We start from the raw sequence: 14,886 nt of genomic DNA on the forward strand, positions 1-14,886 counted from the left end.
GCTTAGGGCAGTTCAGAACCCACTTGTTTCCCTATCAGAGGGACACAGTGAAGTGGAGGTTAAAGTAAATTACAGGAAATAAGGGAGAAATCTTGCAGTTACCATGTTCAGATAGAGTGACTGAAATTAATTGTACTTACTAAAGTATTAACTAGCTAACAGTGATGGGCCAAGACGCTCCGAGAACTCTACCAGGATTGTCTGTTCTGACAACCCAGTGAGGCAGATACACTTTCTTACTGCTCACATCTTACAGGTGAGTACTCATAATTGGCCAGCATCTCACCACCAGCAAGTAGTAGGGCCAGGTCAATCCCAGGCAGTCTGACCCCAGAGTGGCCCAGTTCATCCCCTACCCTATTCTGTTATTTGCTTGTTAATGATTCTCTAGATTTTCTAAAATAATGTTTCTTAGCATCGTGATGATAAAGCTCATGATGAACTTTATCACTAGTTATGCCACCTTAACTAGTCAGATTTCCTAGAATTAGGAAATGGTGAGTCTTGTCTAAATTTGTTTAAGTGATGAATTTGGGTTACCTTCTCATGTGAACCTGGAGATTGACCAGTCTTAACTTTTGGGTCATTGTGTTTTCTCTACATTCATGCATTGGATGTTTTGCTAAATAACTCCTGTGGATTTAGGAATGTGTGCTAATAGCAATCTTCCTAATTTTCATGTTTATATGGAACTATGCAGTTGAGTATTGAAAGCTTTAAACTGAGTTTATTTACAAGGACTGAGTCTAGCCTACAGAGAACATACAGCAGCCTTCTTTGGACCACAGTCTTATCCGAGGGGTCTGTGGTTGTATCAGAAGAGCCACTAAACCAATCCCCCTTTCCAAAATTGAACCTCACAGACGTTCTGTTTTTTTTGTGATTGAGAAACTGGTCAATGAACAGGAAGACTTAGAGATGTTTCACAAGCCTTTGATTTTTGTTTCATTTATTTGTAATAAACCTCTTCCACGTGATGTCTTTTATCACGTTCCAGATCACTCAAGTTTTATTTTGCTGGTACTTTGGCCACACCCTCTCCTTCCCCATGTGGAGCAAAAGCAACTTAGGGTGCTTGACCCAAAGGCTAGATTCCCATGTAAGTCCCCATGTATTACTGCTGGTTCCCGATTTCTACACCTGCTGGATTCATTGGAGGTTTGTTAAATGTCCTGTTTTTAATTTCAGCCTACTCAATTTCTATGTGGGGGTGGTTCCAGGATGTCCTGTAGGTGCCAGATTTCATGGACGCTCAAGTCCCTGATAAAAATCGTGCTATTTGCATATAACATACATCCTCCTGTATACTTTAAATCATCTCTATTATTCATAATATCTAATATAAATGATATGTAAATGTCATACTGTATTTAGGGAGTAATGACAAGAAAAAATCTACATGTTCAGTACAGATGCAATTTTTTTCTCTGAATGTTCTCAACCTGAGGTTGGTTGAATTCAGATGAGGGTCAACTCTGCAAGCAGCCACTGTGAGGCACAAATGTCACAGGGAGGGCTAAGAGGCCCATCTCTCTGTTACATTGGACTGAATTTCTTGACTGTCATTTTCTTTCTCTAGGTGAAACAGCTCCAACAGATTGCGGGTTGGGGGGTGTGGCCAGAGGAAGGTGACACGGTAGTAACTGACTAATCAGTAATTTGTAAGCATGGAGAAGTTTCTCCAACCTAGGTGTTCCTTGCAGGCAGCCTTGGCAGAATGGGGTCATCTAAAAGCACCAGAAAAGTGGGGACCAAAGGCAAATGGCCGAGAAAGTGTTGAAGGGCAGGAAAAGTGGGGAAAACACGGCAAGGTAGTAAAAATATAAATGTGTGTGCCCTATCACTGCTCTAAATGGTTTATGTACATTAAAACTGGTTTTCAAAGTCTGCTCCATGGATCCCTCGGGGTCCTGGGTCTTTCCAAGGGGCCTATGAGTCAAATGTATTTTCCTACACTGAAGTTACTGCCCTTTTCACTGTGTTGACTTTTGCACTGATGGTGCAAAAGCAGTGACCATTAAAACCACACCTTAGCGTGAGTCAGGTAGTGGCACCATACACTTTCAAAAAGAAAATCATTTTTTTGACCAGGTGCAGTGGCTCACACCTGTAATCCCAGCACTTTGGGAGGCTGAGGCAAGAGGAGTCGCTCTAGCCCAGGAGTCAGAGACCAGCCTGGGCAACATACACCCTGTCTCTACCAAAAATAAGTTAGTTGGGCTTGATGGCATGCTTATGTGGTCCCAGCTACTTGGGAGGCTGAAGTGGGAAGATCCTTTTGAGCCCAGGAGGTTGAGGGTGCAGTGAGCCATGGTCACACCACTGCAATCCAGCCTGGATGACAGAGCGAGACTCTTTCTCAATAATAAAGGATGAATCTTTGACATTGCATAATGAAATGTGTCAACAACCGGAAGATCTGCTCACTAGACCAATATTTGCCAAATATGCATATGATGTTACAGCATCATGCACAGGTACCAGACCTTTTCAAGATGCAAGATGGACCAGTGTGACAGAAGAAAGTGTATTCAGTCTATCACTTGTTGGGTTTTGGTGCAATATCGAAGAATATCCAGTTTTGTGAAAGGCAATTAAAATACTTCTCCCTTGTCCAACTACATATCTGTGTGTGGCCAGATCTTCATATTCCAGAACATGCTGTGGCCAGGCACAGTGGTTCATGCCTGTAACCCAAGCACTTTGGGAGGCTGAGGCAGGAGTATCGCTTGAGCCTAGGAGTTCGAGACCACTGGGCAACAAAGTGAGACTCTGTCTCTACACAAAAAAAATTGTTTAATTAGCAGGGCATGGTGATGTGTGCCTGTAGTCTTACCTACTTGGGAAGCTGAGAAAGGAGGATCCCTCGAGCCCAGGGGGTTAAGCTGCAGTGAGCCATGACCGTGCTGTTACTGGCGTTGAATCTGTACAGGTCTGCAACAGCCTCAATTCTCGCCTCCTCAGAAGAACGAATTCGGCTGAGGGGCATAATGCAGGAGAGACCAAGGCAAGTTTTAGAGCAGGAGTGAAAGTTTGTTAAAAAGCTTTAGGCCAGGCGCGGTGGCTCACGCCTGTAATCCTAGCACTTTGGGAGGCCAAGGTGGGCAGATCACTTGAGGTCAGAAGTTTGAAACCAGCCTGGCCAACGTGGTGAAACCCCGTCTCTACTAAAAACACAAAAACATTAGCCGGGCGTAGTGGCAGAAGCCTGTAACCCCAGCTACTCAGGAGGCTGAGGCAAGAGAATCGCTTGAACCAGGGAGGCGGAGGTTGCAGTGAGCCGAGATCACGTCACTACACCCCAGCCTGGGTGACACAGCAAGACTCCGTCTCAAAAACCAAAAATAAAAACAAAAAGCTTTAGAGCAGGAATGAAAGAAAAGTACACTTGGAAGAGGGCCAAGCGGGCAACTAGAGAGCCAAGGCAGGGTTGGGCCTTCAACTTGGGGTTTTATATGTTGGCGTACTTCCGGGGTCTTGTGTTACTTCTCCCGATTACACCCCTGGCATGGGCTGTCGCATACACAGTGGCCTGCCAGCACTTGGGAGAGGAGCAGGGCAGTGTGTTTACTGGAGTTCTACACATGCTCACTTGAGGCCTTCTTCCCTTACCGGCCTAGCATTCCAGTTAGATGACGCCATTTTGCCTCTTAATGCGCATGCTTGAGCCCCCCTGTCCAACTCCTGAGATGTTGTCAGGAAGCTGCTCATCACCAGTTTCAGGTGTTTTCTATCTATTGGGAGACTGCCCTTCCCAGGCACCGGCTGTGACCAATTATTATTTTAGGCAGACAGTTAACAACCGCCTGACCATCACCTGAGGGTCAGCGGGCATCACCTGAGGGGGCAAAGGGTTAGGGGCCACTCTTTCTGCCCTGCTCATGCCTGACTAGCTACCTACTGTTAACGGTGTCACTGCATTCCAGCCTGGTCAACAGGGTGAGACCCTGACTCAAAAAAAAAAAAAAAAGTGTAAAAGAATCCTAAAACCAAAACATTTGATCCTCATCATAATCCTAGTCATTGACAAGTCCAAGAGACACTGCATAATTTGAATGGACCACTCCCTTATGGAAATAAACTTTTTAACTTTATATAGTTTTCAGTATAAGCAGCTGAAAATGTGCACTTAGCAGGATGTCTTATTTATCACATGATCTTGACGCCTACTGCAAAGACACAACTGAAGCCAGCAGTGTGGTCTTTCAGCTCCTCGGCTCCCACTTCGTTTGTGGCAGTTCATCGTCCCTCACCTCCTGTGAGAGGAAGAATTCTCAACCTGTGCTCCCAAGAGCCCATCTGGTTATTCCTTCAGGCACTGATCTAGATACTGTGAGAAGGGACTTCGCGGATTTCATTAAGGTTACCAATCAGCTGACCTTAAAAGAGGGCAGTTATCCGGGTGGGTCCAATGCAGTCACACAAGCCCACAGGGGCTCACAGATAAAGGTGAAAGACACAGCAGGAGACTCAAGAGATGGCGGCCTTGGCCAGGTGCGGGGGCCCACACCTGTAATCCCAGCACTTAGGAAGGCCGAGGCAAGTTGATCACCTGAGGACAGGAGTTCAAGACCAGCCTGGCCAACATGGCAAAACCCTGGCTCTACTCAAAATGCAAAAATTATCCGGGCATGGTGGCAAGTGCCTGTAATCCCAGTTACTCAGAGGCTGAGGCAGGAGCATCACTTGAACCCTGGAGGCGGAGGTTGCTGTGAGCTGAGATCACACCACTGCCTGGGTGACAGAGGGAGACTCTGTCTCAAAAAAAAAAAAAAAAAAAAGAACACCCTGAGGATTCCACATGCCATTGCTGGCTCTGAGATACAGGGACCATGTGCAAGGACTGGAAGCTCTGGGAACTAAGTGTGGCCTCCAGCTGACAGCCAGAGAGAAAACAGGAACCCTGATACTACAGTCGCAAGAAACTGAATTCTGCCAAAAACTCAAATACACTTGGAAAAGACTTTTTCCCAGAGCCTCCTGACAGGAACCCAGTGAACCAACACCTTAATTTTGGCCTTGTGAATCCCACAGCAGAGCAACCAGCCAAGGCTTCTGAGCTACAGAACTGTAAAGATAATAAATTTGTGTGGTTTAAGTTGCTATGTTTGTGAAAAATTGTCACAGCAGCAATCGGAAACGCATATGCTTCTGTCTTGCCTCAGTGGGGGAGGGGAGAGGGAAGGGTACCCTCCTCCTGCCCGAGACAATTCCAATGTCCCATTGATTCCATCTCTCAGAGCTTGTTTCTCATTTCTGCATCTGAGATTGTCTTTAGTGCTCCTCAGGATGCGTTCTGGACTTATAGTAGGATTGCACTGCCCAGATTCCTTGTGGTTGGATGGGGTTCTGTGACTAGTGAGGGTCTCAGAATACAACACCCCAAAATGAAGGCTTCAGAAGCAGCTCTCTCTGACCTCCTTCCCTCCTGTTTCTGGCCCTTCATTCTGCCCTGAAGCTGAAAACCAGAATCCCTCTTCCCCTAGGTGGTCATAGAAACCAGAACCTCTTTCCCTCAAAGCCAGCCACAAAACCTAAAACTATTACTCTAAAACCACCCCCTGTTGCCACTTCCCTGTAAAAACTGGCCATAAAGAAATTATCTGACCTATCTTGTTTGCCCGTAATTCATAAGACCCCCATTCCAGAGAGGGTCCTGTCTGATAACCAGAAGGAAGAAATGCTGCCCTGAGAGGCCAAGAAGAGTCTCACCAGGCCTTGCTGGGGCCTCCACTCAGTCCACTGGCATTAGATCAGACCCTTTTTCTCCAACCGTATTTCCACATGCTGCCCACACTTTGTTGAACCTAAGCAAAAAAATGGACAGTTTTGTGGCTCATGACTGTAATTCCAGCACTTTGGGAGGCTGAGGTGGGAGGATCACTGGAGCCCAGGAACTCCAGCCAATCTGGGTAACATAGTGAGAGTTCATCTCTACAAAAAACGTAACCGGGTGTGGTGGCACGCACTTGCAGTCCCAGCAACTTGAAAGGCTGAGGCTGGAGGATTGCTTGAGTCCAGGAGCTGGAGGCTGCAGTGAGCCATGATCACACCACCGCACTGCAGCCTGGGTGACAGAGCGAGACCCTGTCTCTAAAACAACCAATCAGTAAAGGACAATTTCCCCTGTGTCTTTGGGTCATCGTTCTGATGGCTCCCATGTCACATAAAACTATGATCAAATAAATTTGTATGCCTTTTTTCCTATTAATCTGCCTCTTGTCAGTGACTTTCAGAGGGTGATACGGAAGTTTTCCCTTAACCCCTATGCTAGTACAGTCCAGCGTCTGTGGCAGCAGTATGATTTCCAGGTTAGAGCATGTACATGCCAAGGCAAGACCCTTCAAGGCTCGCTCTTCTGAGCACACAGCACAGTGCACTATTCAAGGCAGTGGCTGCCCCATCCGCTGAGGCTCCCCGGAGGTGAAGATGATGTAAGTCCTCTGGCAACACGCAAGGGACATGGAACATGGTAAGAATCCAGCTCTTTGCTGGTTTAGACCCTGAGAATAGGCTCCTCCTGTCTGTAAATCTCTCTTACCTGCACACACAGCCTCCCCTCCTCTGTTAGCACTTTCCAGCATGAATCTCACCTTAAAAAGCAAAAACCAGCCGGGTGCAGTGGCTCACACCTGTAATCCTAGCACTTTGAGAGACTGAGGCAGGAGGATCACTTGAGTTCAGGAGTTCGATACCAGCCTGGGCAACACAGTGAGACTCTGTCTCTTAAAAAAAAAAAAAAAAAAAAAGCCAGGTGTGGTGGTATGTACCTGTAGTCCCTGCTACTGAGGAGGGAGGTTTGCTTGGGCCTGGGAGACAGAAGTTGCAGCGAGTGGTGATTGGAATACCGCACTCCAGCCTGGGCAACACAGCCAGATCCTGTCTCAACAAAAAAAAAAAAAAAAAGAAAAAACCAAAGCATAGGAAAACAAAACCCTTCAATTGTGGCCCCTGGAGCCATCCCTTCCTGTTCACTCCGTTACTCTGCAGCACTGTTGTCAGCCCCCCTTCCTCTCCTGCCTTCCACCTTCTGCTCCCTCCACCCACAGCGATGGTCTGTGGACCCCACCCTGCATAGAAACCACTCGTGCTGCAATCACTGTGTCCTTCTGCTGCAAATCCCTGGGGTGCTCTCTGAGTTGGAGTCCTCTTTCTCACACACACAACCTTTTCCTGTCTTTTTTTTAAAAAAATTATCTTCCTTTTTGAAGCTCCTCTGGTGACTTTCCTGGAGCTCTGCCCTCTAGTTGCTCCTACATCCCTGGCTGCTCCCCACCTCTGGCCATCCCCCTCTGCGGTTGCCACTTAATATGCATTCAGGGAGAACTACCCTGGGTCCACCAGCATTTACTCAAGGGTGAGGCATGCTGATGACACTTCACCTACTGTTACCACTGTGAATCTGAAGGGTCTACATCAAATCAAATCCTTGCCTCCTCGAATGAAAGAATTCAGCTGCGGGTCGTAAGGCAGAGGGACAGACTGAGGCAAGTTTTAAAGGAGGAGTGAGAGTTTATCAAAAAGTTTTAGAGCAAGAACGAAAGGAAGCAAAGTACACTTGGAAGAGGGCCAAGTGCCCCGTTCGGTCCGTGACTTGGGGTTTTACACGCTGGCATGGTTCCGAGGTTTGCATTTCTTTTCCCTTCCAAGGGAAAACTCAAACTCTTCCCTTGGAGCAGGCTGTCCACCATCTTGCCTCTTAGGGTGCATGCTTGGGTCTGCTTGCCCAAATCCTGAGATCTTTTCAGGAAGCTACTGATCACCAGCTTCAGATGTTTCTCTCTATAGGGAGACTGCCTTTCCCTGGTGCTGGCTGTGACCAAGTATTATTTTAGAGAGACAGTTTAACAACCACCTGACCATCGCCTGATGGCCACCTGACATTCCTGGGGAGGTAGACCTCTCCTGCCCTGCTTATGTCTTCCTGACTACCTACTCTAACAATGCACCCCTGCAGAGTTATGTTATTTTACTGAGTTTATAGCTTTTACATTGAGAAAAACTGAGGGTCAGAGAAGCACATTGCCCAAACCCACAGCAAGCTAAACATGAAGCATGGACACATCCAGCTTTTCCCTCCTGAGCCTCCTCTTCTCACCCTCATCTTCCTCACACTCTCCCTCTGCCATATCCGCCACAGCCACCTCATGGATGACTCCCAACGTTACAGAGCCACATGGGTCTCATACAACTGCCCCCCACAACCAGCCTCCACACTCCTCTTCATAGCCCACCAAAGCCCAGCTCTGTCCAGAGGGAGTGCACCCCATCCCTGGCTAAGTGAGTCAGGGTCTAATCCAATCCCGTCACCAATTCCCCTTCAGCTGATGCCCAGGTCCTCGGCCTCTCCCATGACACAGGGGGCACACAGCTGGGGGATTTCCCTCCCTCGCTAAAACAGAGGTGCAGGAGAGAGCTCCTTCCTTCCCTTCCTGTTGTGGCTGGGATTTGTAAGGCCCTAGGGCCCAGAGAATGCAGGCACCAACCCAGGTCCTGACACCAGGAAACCCCCAAACCACCTGGGATCCCTGGAGGACTGTGTGGGAGATACTTAAATGTTACCCTCTTAGCCACTGTCAGTCGGGTTTTCTGTTATTTGCAGCCCAAGAAAACTCAACTGATATTCCAGGCTGAACCAAACTTAAATTGTTTCCTCACAGCCCGCTTCTCTTCAGGATTCTGTGCTGGATAATTTGTGCTGGATAATCTCTAAGCCAACCTCAGGGTCTTGCTTCTTGGTGTCCTCTCAGTCTCTGCAGTAAAAGCAGTTGCATCTCTCAGCAACTCTCCACTCTGCTGCCTCGGTCAGTGTATTAGTCTGTTCTCACGCTGCTACTAAAGACATACCTGAGACTAGGTAATTTATAAAGAAAAGAAGTTTAATTGACTCACAGTTCAGCATGGCTGGGGAGGCCTCAGGAAACTTACAGTCATGGTGGAAAGGGAAGCAGGCACATCCTTCTTCACATGGCAGCAGCAAGGAGACGTACAGTGCGAAGTGGGAGGAAAGCCCCTCATGAAACCATCAGATCTTGTGAGAACTCACTCACTTTCATGAGAACAGAAGGGAGGTAACTGCCCCCATGATACAATTACCTCCCACCAGGTCCCTCCCATGACACGTGGGGATTATGGGAACTACAATTCAAGATGAGATTTGAGTGAGGACACAGCCAAACCACATCAGTCAGGCTCACATCTCTGCTTCCTGTTACTGTGCTCCTTCCCTCTCCAGAGGGGCCGAACTTTAATCTTTCTAAAATGCAAATACCATTGATAAGTTCTGCTGCTCTCACCTAAAGGCCTGAAAAGCACATCCCCACCTTGGGACTCAGAGGGGCCAGCCCTACCGGGACTGGCTGCCCTTTTACAGAAGAAGGGGTGGGGTGATCCTGAGGCCGCAGGCATCCTTCTTGCTTGGTCTTCCAGAACAGGAATGCACTGAGTTTGCAGGTTGCTGGCGCCCCAGGACTGATAAGACTGCCCACGTTGGCCAGGCATTGGGATAAAAACAGCCCCAATCTGGAACTCAAGGAGAATTAAGGTCTCACCTGATGGAGGGAGCTGCCTGCAGGGCCCAGGCCTGCATGGGAGGGAAAAGAAATGGCCTTTTTGGTGTCTGCAGACATGGAGAGGGGCTAAGCGGAGGCACAGATCTAGGCTTGAGGAGTTTGCCAAGTAAATAAATGATCTGGCTGTAATTGAGAAAAACCATGTTAACCAAAAAGCGACCAAGGCAGCTGTCAATCCACAGAGGTTTATTTCGCCAAGGTTGAGAACATGCCCACGAAAACAACCACAAGCCACAGAAACATCTGTGAGCTGTGCTTTTTCCAAAGGGGGTCTGGGGCACGGCGATATTTAAAAAGGCAAGGGCAAGCAGGAGGGAAAAGACGGGGGAGGAAGGCAGTGAGGCAGATGCCCGCATTCTTGTGAGGCCCTGAGTCTCAGTAAATCTACATTTTACACGTGAAAAAAGGAAGCACAGGAAAAGTCAATTATGCATTTGTCTCAGGGATGATTTCTGGTCTTGTCTTTGTCCTCTCTGTGAGGATCACCTGGTAATTGACATCGTCAGGGTGAGATCCAAAAAACTTGTTTCAGGGCTAGTTTATAGGGTGTGGATATAGCCTGAAAGATCTAGCTGCTCACAAGGAATTTCTGTGTGAGCGCTTTGGGAGGGAGGCCATCTGGGGAGATGTGTGGCTTTCCATGGTTGTGGGATCCTGGCTTACAGACGAGGCTCTAACACAGGGTTGTGACATTGCAGCTGTCTGTTTGGGAAGGAAAGGAAGGCAGTATTGCGCAGTTCCCAGGCTGAACTTTCCCTCTGGCATAGTGACTTTCGGGTCCTGAGCGTCTATTTTCTTTCACAACCAGCTGCAGGGCTGCCATAAGGTGGACAAACAGGATTAATGGAAAGTCAACAGGATGCAGTTGGGGATGCGAATCTTCCTCGCCAGTGTAGACTTGCAGGTGTGGCCAGTGACTACCCTGCTACAGGGTTAGCACTCCTGGGGAGGTCAACTTTTCATTTCATTTTAATTCACTTAAATTAAAAAACTGAAGCAGTGTAAAATACTTCTCCTGGGCTGGGCGCGGTGGCTCATGCCTGTAATCCCAGCACTTGGGGAGGCCGAGGTGGGCGGATCCCTTGAGGTCCACTTGAGACCAGCCTGGCCAACATGGTTGAAACCCTGTCTTTACTCAAAATAGAAAAATTAGCTGGGCGTGGTGGTGGGCGCCTGTAATCCCAGCTACTCCGGAGGCTGAGGCAGAAGAATCACTTGAACCCGGGAGGCGGAGGTTGTAGTGAGCCAAGATAGCACCACTGCACTCCAGCCTGAGCGACAGAGCAAGACTCTGTCTCAAAACAAACAAACAAACAAAAAACTTCTCCTGAAAAAACGACAAGAAAAAATATTGTGGAAAGCTCTGTTGATCCCACCACACTCGGATCTCTGTTCAGTGTGTGCTAGACCCTCTGACCTCGATGCTGTCAGCACTGAGATGACAGTGACACAAAAGCCAGTGAATTCACTTAATTTAGATTGACGTCATTTTGAAACGGATATGCTTTTGCTTCAAAGTCAAATCAATTATTCTAAAACAAATGAAGCAGTTTTGTCAATGTGGGAGGTGAACTGTAAAGGAAATGACTTTTGATGCTAGACTCAGTTATCGGAAAACTTAAATATGTAAATCTACTTTTCTCAACTGTAAATTTTGTGAAATCTAAACACAAATCAAGTACTTTTTTTTTTTTTTTTTGAGACAGGGTCTTGCTCTGTGGCCCAGGCTGGAATAAAATGGCACCATCTCAGCTCACTGCAACCTCCACCTCCAGGTTTAAGTGATTCTCCTGCCTCAGCTTCCCAAGTAGCTGGGATTACAGGTGCCCACCACCATGCCTAGCTAATTTTTGAATTTTTAGTGGAGATGGGGTTTCACCATGTTGGCCAGGCTGATCTTGAACTTCTGACCTCAAATGATCAGTCCACCTCAGACTCCCAAAGTGCTGGGATTACGGGCATGAGCCACTGTGCCTGGCCAAATCAAGTACTTCTGATGAAAAGTTAGCATCCAAATTGAGATATGTGTAAGCAGAAAATACACACCAGATGTCAAAGATAGAGGACCAAAAAAAAAAAAAAAACAAAATATCTCACTCATGATTCGTTACATTGATTACACACTGATGGAACATTTGTGATAAATTGGGCTAAATGCATTATTAAAATTAATTTCACTTGTGTCTCTTTCCTTTTTTTAATGGGGCTATGAGAAAATTTAAAATTACATACATGGGGAAAAAAGCTAAAGTTGCCATTTTTTCCCTTTACCTTCATTTATCTGTTTGTCTAATAGTCACTGAAGAACAAATCTTTTTAAAGAAGTACGTGTGTGACTTACATTATACTTCTCTCTGCAGTGCTGGTTCAGAACACCATGACATTTGACCAAAGGACTCAGCAGAGGGAAGGCTGCCCAGGCCCCAAGCTCACCATGAAGGATACAGCCACACCCTTGGTTCATTCGCGCACGAATTTTAGACCTCCCACCTATGTTGAAGACTCTGGCTACTGGCTACATGCTCACCGACACCGTTCCACGGCAAAAGCCCAGTACATCTCAGGGGTTTCCTGGGAGGCCGGATGAATGTGTGAGGCCTCCTGGGAGCAGCCCTCAGCAGGCAAGGGCTTTGGCCTGTTGGGGTCCACAACTAAGTGTCCACAGTAGACCAGCCCTGCTCAGGCTTGGATTCTCTCAACATTAGGCAAAGGATCTCCCCATACCCATTTGACAGATGCAAAAACTGAGGCTCAGGAAGCTCAAGTTTGGGAATTCTTTGAATTTTATGTTTCCTGAGCATCTATTTGAATGTAAGTTGGACTTTCTCATACTAGAAGCAGGGATTAGTAACACAGTTTCCAGTTATCCAACTTCTCACAGTTCCCCAAGGTGGTCGATCCAGACATCTGCCTTACAAAACCGCCTCCTGGGACCACCTTCCCATGGACAGCTGGATACCACCTGCTTGACTTGTCCCACTGACCCCCACACCCACATGGGCCATGCCAATATCCTACCCACACTGACCCCTCTCAGTCACAGCGTGAGTCCCCGGGGCTCATGCCTGCTTGCTCTAAACCCCCCAGTTAGAACCTCCAGGGGAAACCTGCATAGATGACACCCTGGGCCCTAATGAAGGCTTTGGTTCATAGCTCCCTCTCTCTCGTTCTCCACCTTCTGGTTGAGCCCATGTGTCCTGAATGGCTCCCCCTTTTTGCTGGCCCTGCGAAGCGTGCTGCCCTCTGTTCTCTGGATCTGTAAGCAATAAACTGCTTCTGCCATTTCTTGGGTTCTGATGAGTTGCCTCCTCTACCCCATCCTAACTTCTTTCCCGGTCAGGGCTCTCCGGGAGAGTGGCTGTCTCAGTAGGAATAAACTGGACACAGGTCAGATGAGAGCCACAAGGCCATGTGCCAGGATAAACAAGCTTCCTGTGAGAGGGACACCTGGCCACAGGTTGGACACTCAGGAATCAGGTCGTCTGCCAGGACAAAGAAGGATCCCATGAAAGGCACATGGGAAACACCCACGACCACATCCCCAGGATCCCCGTCAGGGCAGGGCTAGAGTTTACAGCCACTCTCTCCTGAGAAGGACGTCAAGACAAAATTAGGAAAAAAACTACAACATCAAGTCACTTGCCCAAAGTCACATGTACGCACCCCGTAGGTACAGGTGCAGAGTTTCTCACCGGCTCTCCCCTTTACGCCACCACCAGAAACACAGGAGATATTTCTGAGGTAGCCTCAGGCCCTGGGACCCAAAAATGCCAGTGCTTGGAAATCCACCGCTTAGGAGACAACAGCTGGGTGACAACTCTAGCCCACCGTTCTCTGCTATCTTTTTTAAAAAGCTGCAAATTCAAAAATTCAAAAAATTAGTTTATTAGCTTAATATAATTAGGTCAATGGAATCCTGTTTTGATCTCAATACTTCCCATATTGCAATATATAAATGTGACAAATTCAGCTGTTTTGTGGCATAGATAAGTGTCTAAGCTGGGCAGTTAGTCTACCCGTTTATAGTTCATGTTCTTCATGGCTTTGCAGCATTTGTCACTTTCTATGATGTGTTCAAAGACCAGAAAAGGCCACACTTGACCTGTCAGCTGGTCCTTGAACAGCTGTAGGTTTTTTTTTTTGAGACAGAGTCTCCCTCTGTTGCCCAGGCTGGAGTGCAGTAGCGCAATCTCGACTCACTGCAACCTCTGCCTCCGGGTTCAAGTGATTCTCCTCCTCAGACTCCTGAGTAGCTGGGATTACAGGCACATGCCACCATGCCCGGCTGATTTTTATATTTTTAGTAGAGATGGGGTTTCACCATGTTGGCCAGGCTGGTCTTGAACTCCTGACCTCAAATGATCCACCCACCTTGGCCTCCCAAAGTGCTGGGATTACAGGCGTGAGCCACCGCACCCGGCCTGTAGGTTTTAACTAATAATTAGGGTATTACTCTATCATTCTCTATCATTCAAATTCTCCAGGTACTGACCTGGTTTTTATTTTATTTATTTATTTATTTACTTATTTATTTTTGAGACAGGGTCTCACTCTGTTGCCCAGGCTGGAGTACAGTAGTGGCACAATCTTGGCTCACTGCAGTCTCCACCTCCTGGGTTCTATTGATTCTTGTGCCTCAGCCTCCCAAGTAGTGGGGACTACAGGCGTGCACCACCACACCAGGCTAATTTTTGTATTTTTTGTAGAGATGGGGTCTCACCATGTTGGCCAGGCTGGTCTCAAACTCCTGACCTCAGGTGATCCACCCACTTTGGCCTCCCAAAGTGCTGGAATTACAGGCATGAGGCACTACACCTGGTCAGACCTTGTTTTTAAATTATGATTCGATGTACATGTCAAAAATTAAATTATTTCATGCATTACGTCCTACTGAATTTGTGTTTCAAATGAAATAATCAATTTTAGGATTCCTACACTTATTTTATAAAAGTGAAAATTAAATCAAATGATCTAACTATTTCCAAGCAAATTTTGGGATGAAAGCTATTCTAGGAAGGCTTGCCCTTGATTCTTGCTACATGTACTTGTTCAGCCACTCAATTAAATTCCTTCTGGCCTCGTCAATGTAGGGCTTGTCTGCAGGTGAGCAATCTTCTCTCTTCCGATGCACGAACCCATGAGTCTGCCCAGAAAATGTTTTAATTTGATATTCAACTTTGCAGTGTTCTTTCAACTTCTGAGTCAGCAAAGATACCTGGTGTGCAAAAGATTTCATGATTTTAACCCTTTAGTGATACTTTCCATTCTCCAAATCTTTAGTGAGCGTTCATAACAGAAATTTAACATCAATGCT

General features: G+C 47.1%; 1 protein-coding gene across 5 annotated transcripts in view; it reads right to left on the reverse strand.

Moving 5' to 3' along the window:
* Positions 1–13,437: 13,437 nt before the first annotated feature.
* The window catches only part of CMBL (carboxymethylenebutenolidase homolog), a 28,453-nt gene continuing 27,004 nt past the window's right edge, over positions 13,438–14,886 (reverse strand). For all 5 annotated transcript variants that reach the window (XM_526833.9, XM_016952943.3, XM_016952944.4 and 2 more), the window contains exon 6: positions 13,438–14,787. In XM_526833.9, the coding sequence (XP_526833.3) occupies positions 14,608–14,787 (180 nt within the window). In that variant the 3' untranslated portion in view covers positions 13,438–14,607. The remainder of the gene's footprint in view (positions 14,788–14,886) is intronic.

This window comes from Pan troglodytes, chromosome 4 (genome assembly GCF_028858775.2).
Source record: "Pan troglodytes isolate AG18354 chromosome 4, NHGRI_mPanTro3-v2.0_pri, whole genome shotgun sequence".
NCBI lineage: Eukaryota > Metazoa > Chordata > Mammalia > Primates > Hominidae > Pan > Pan troglodytes.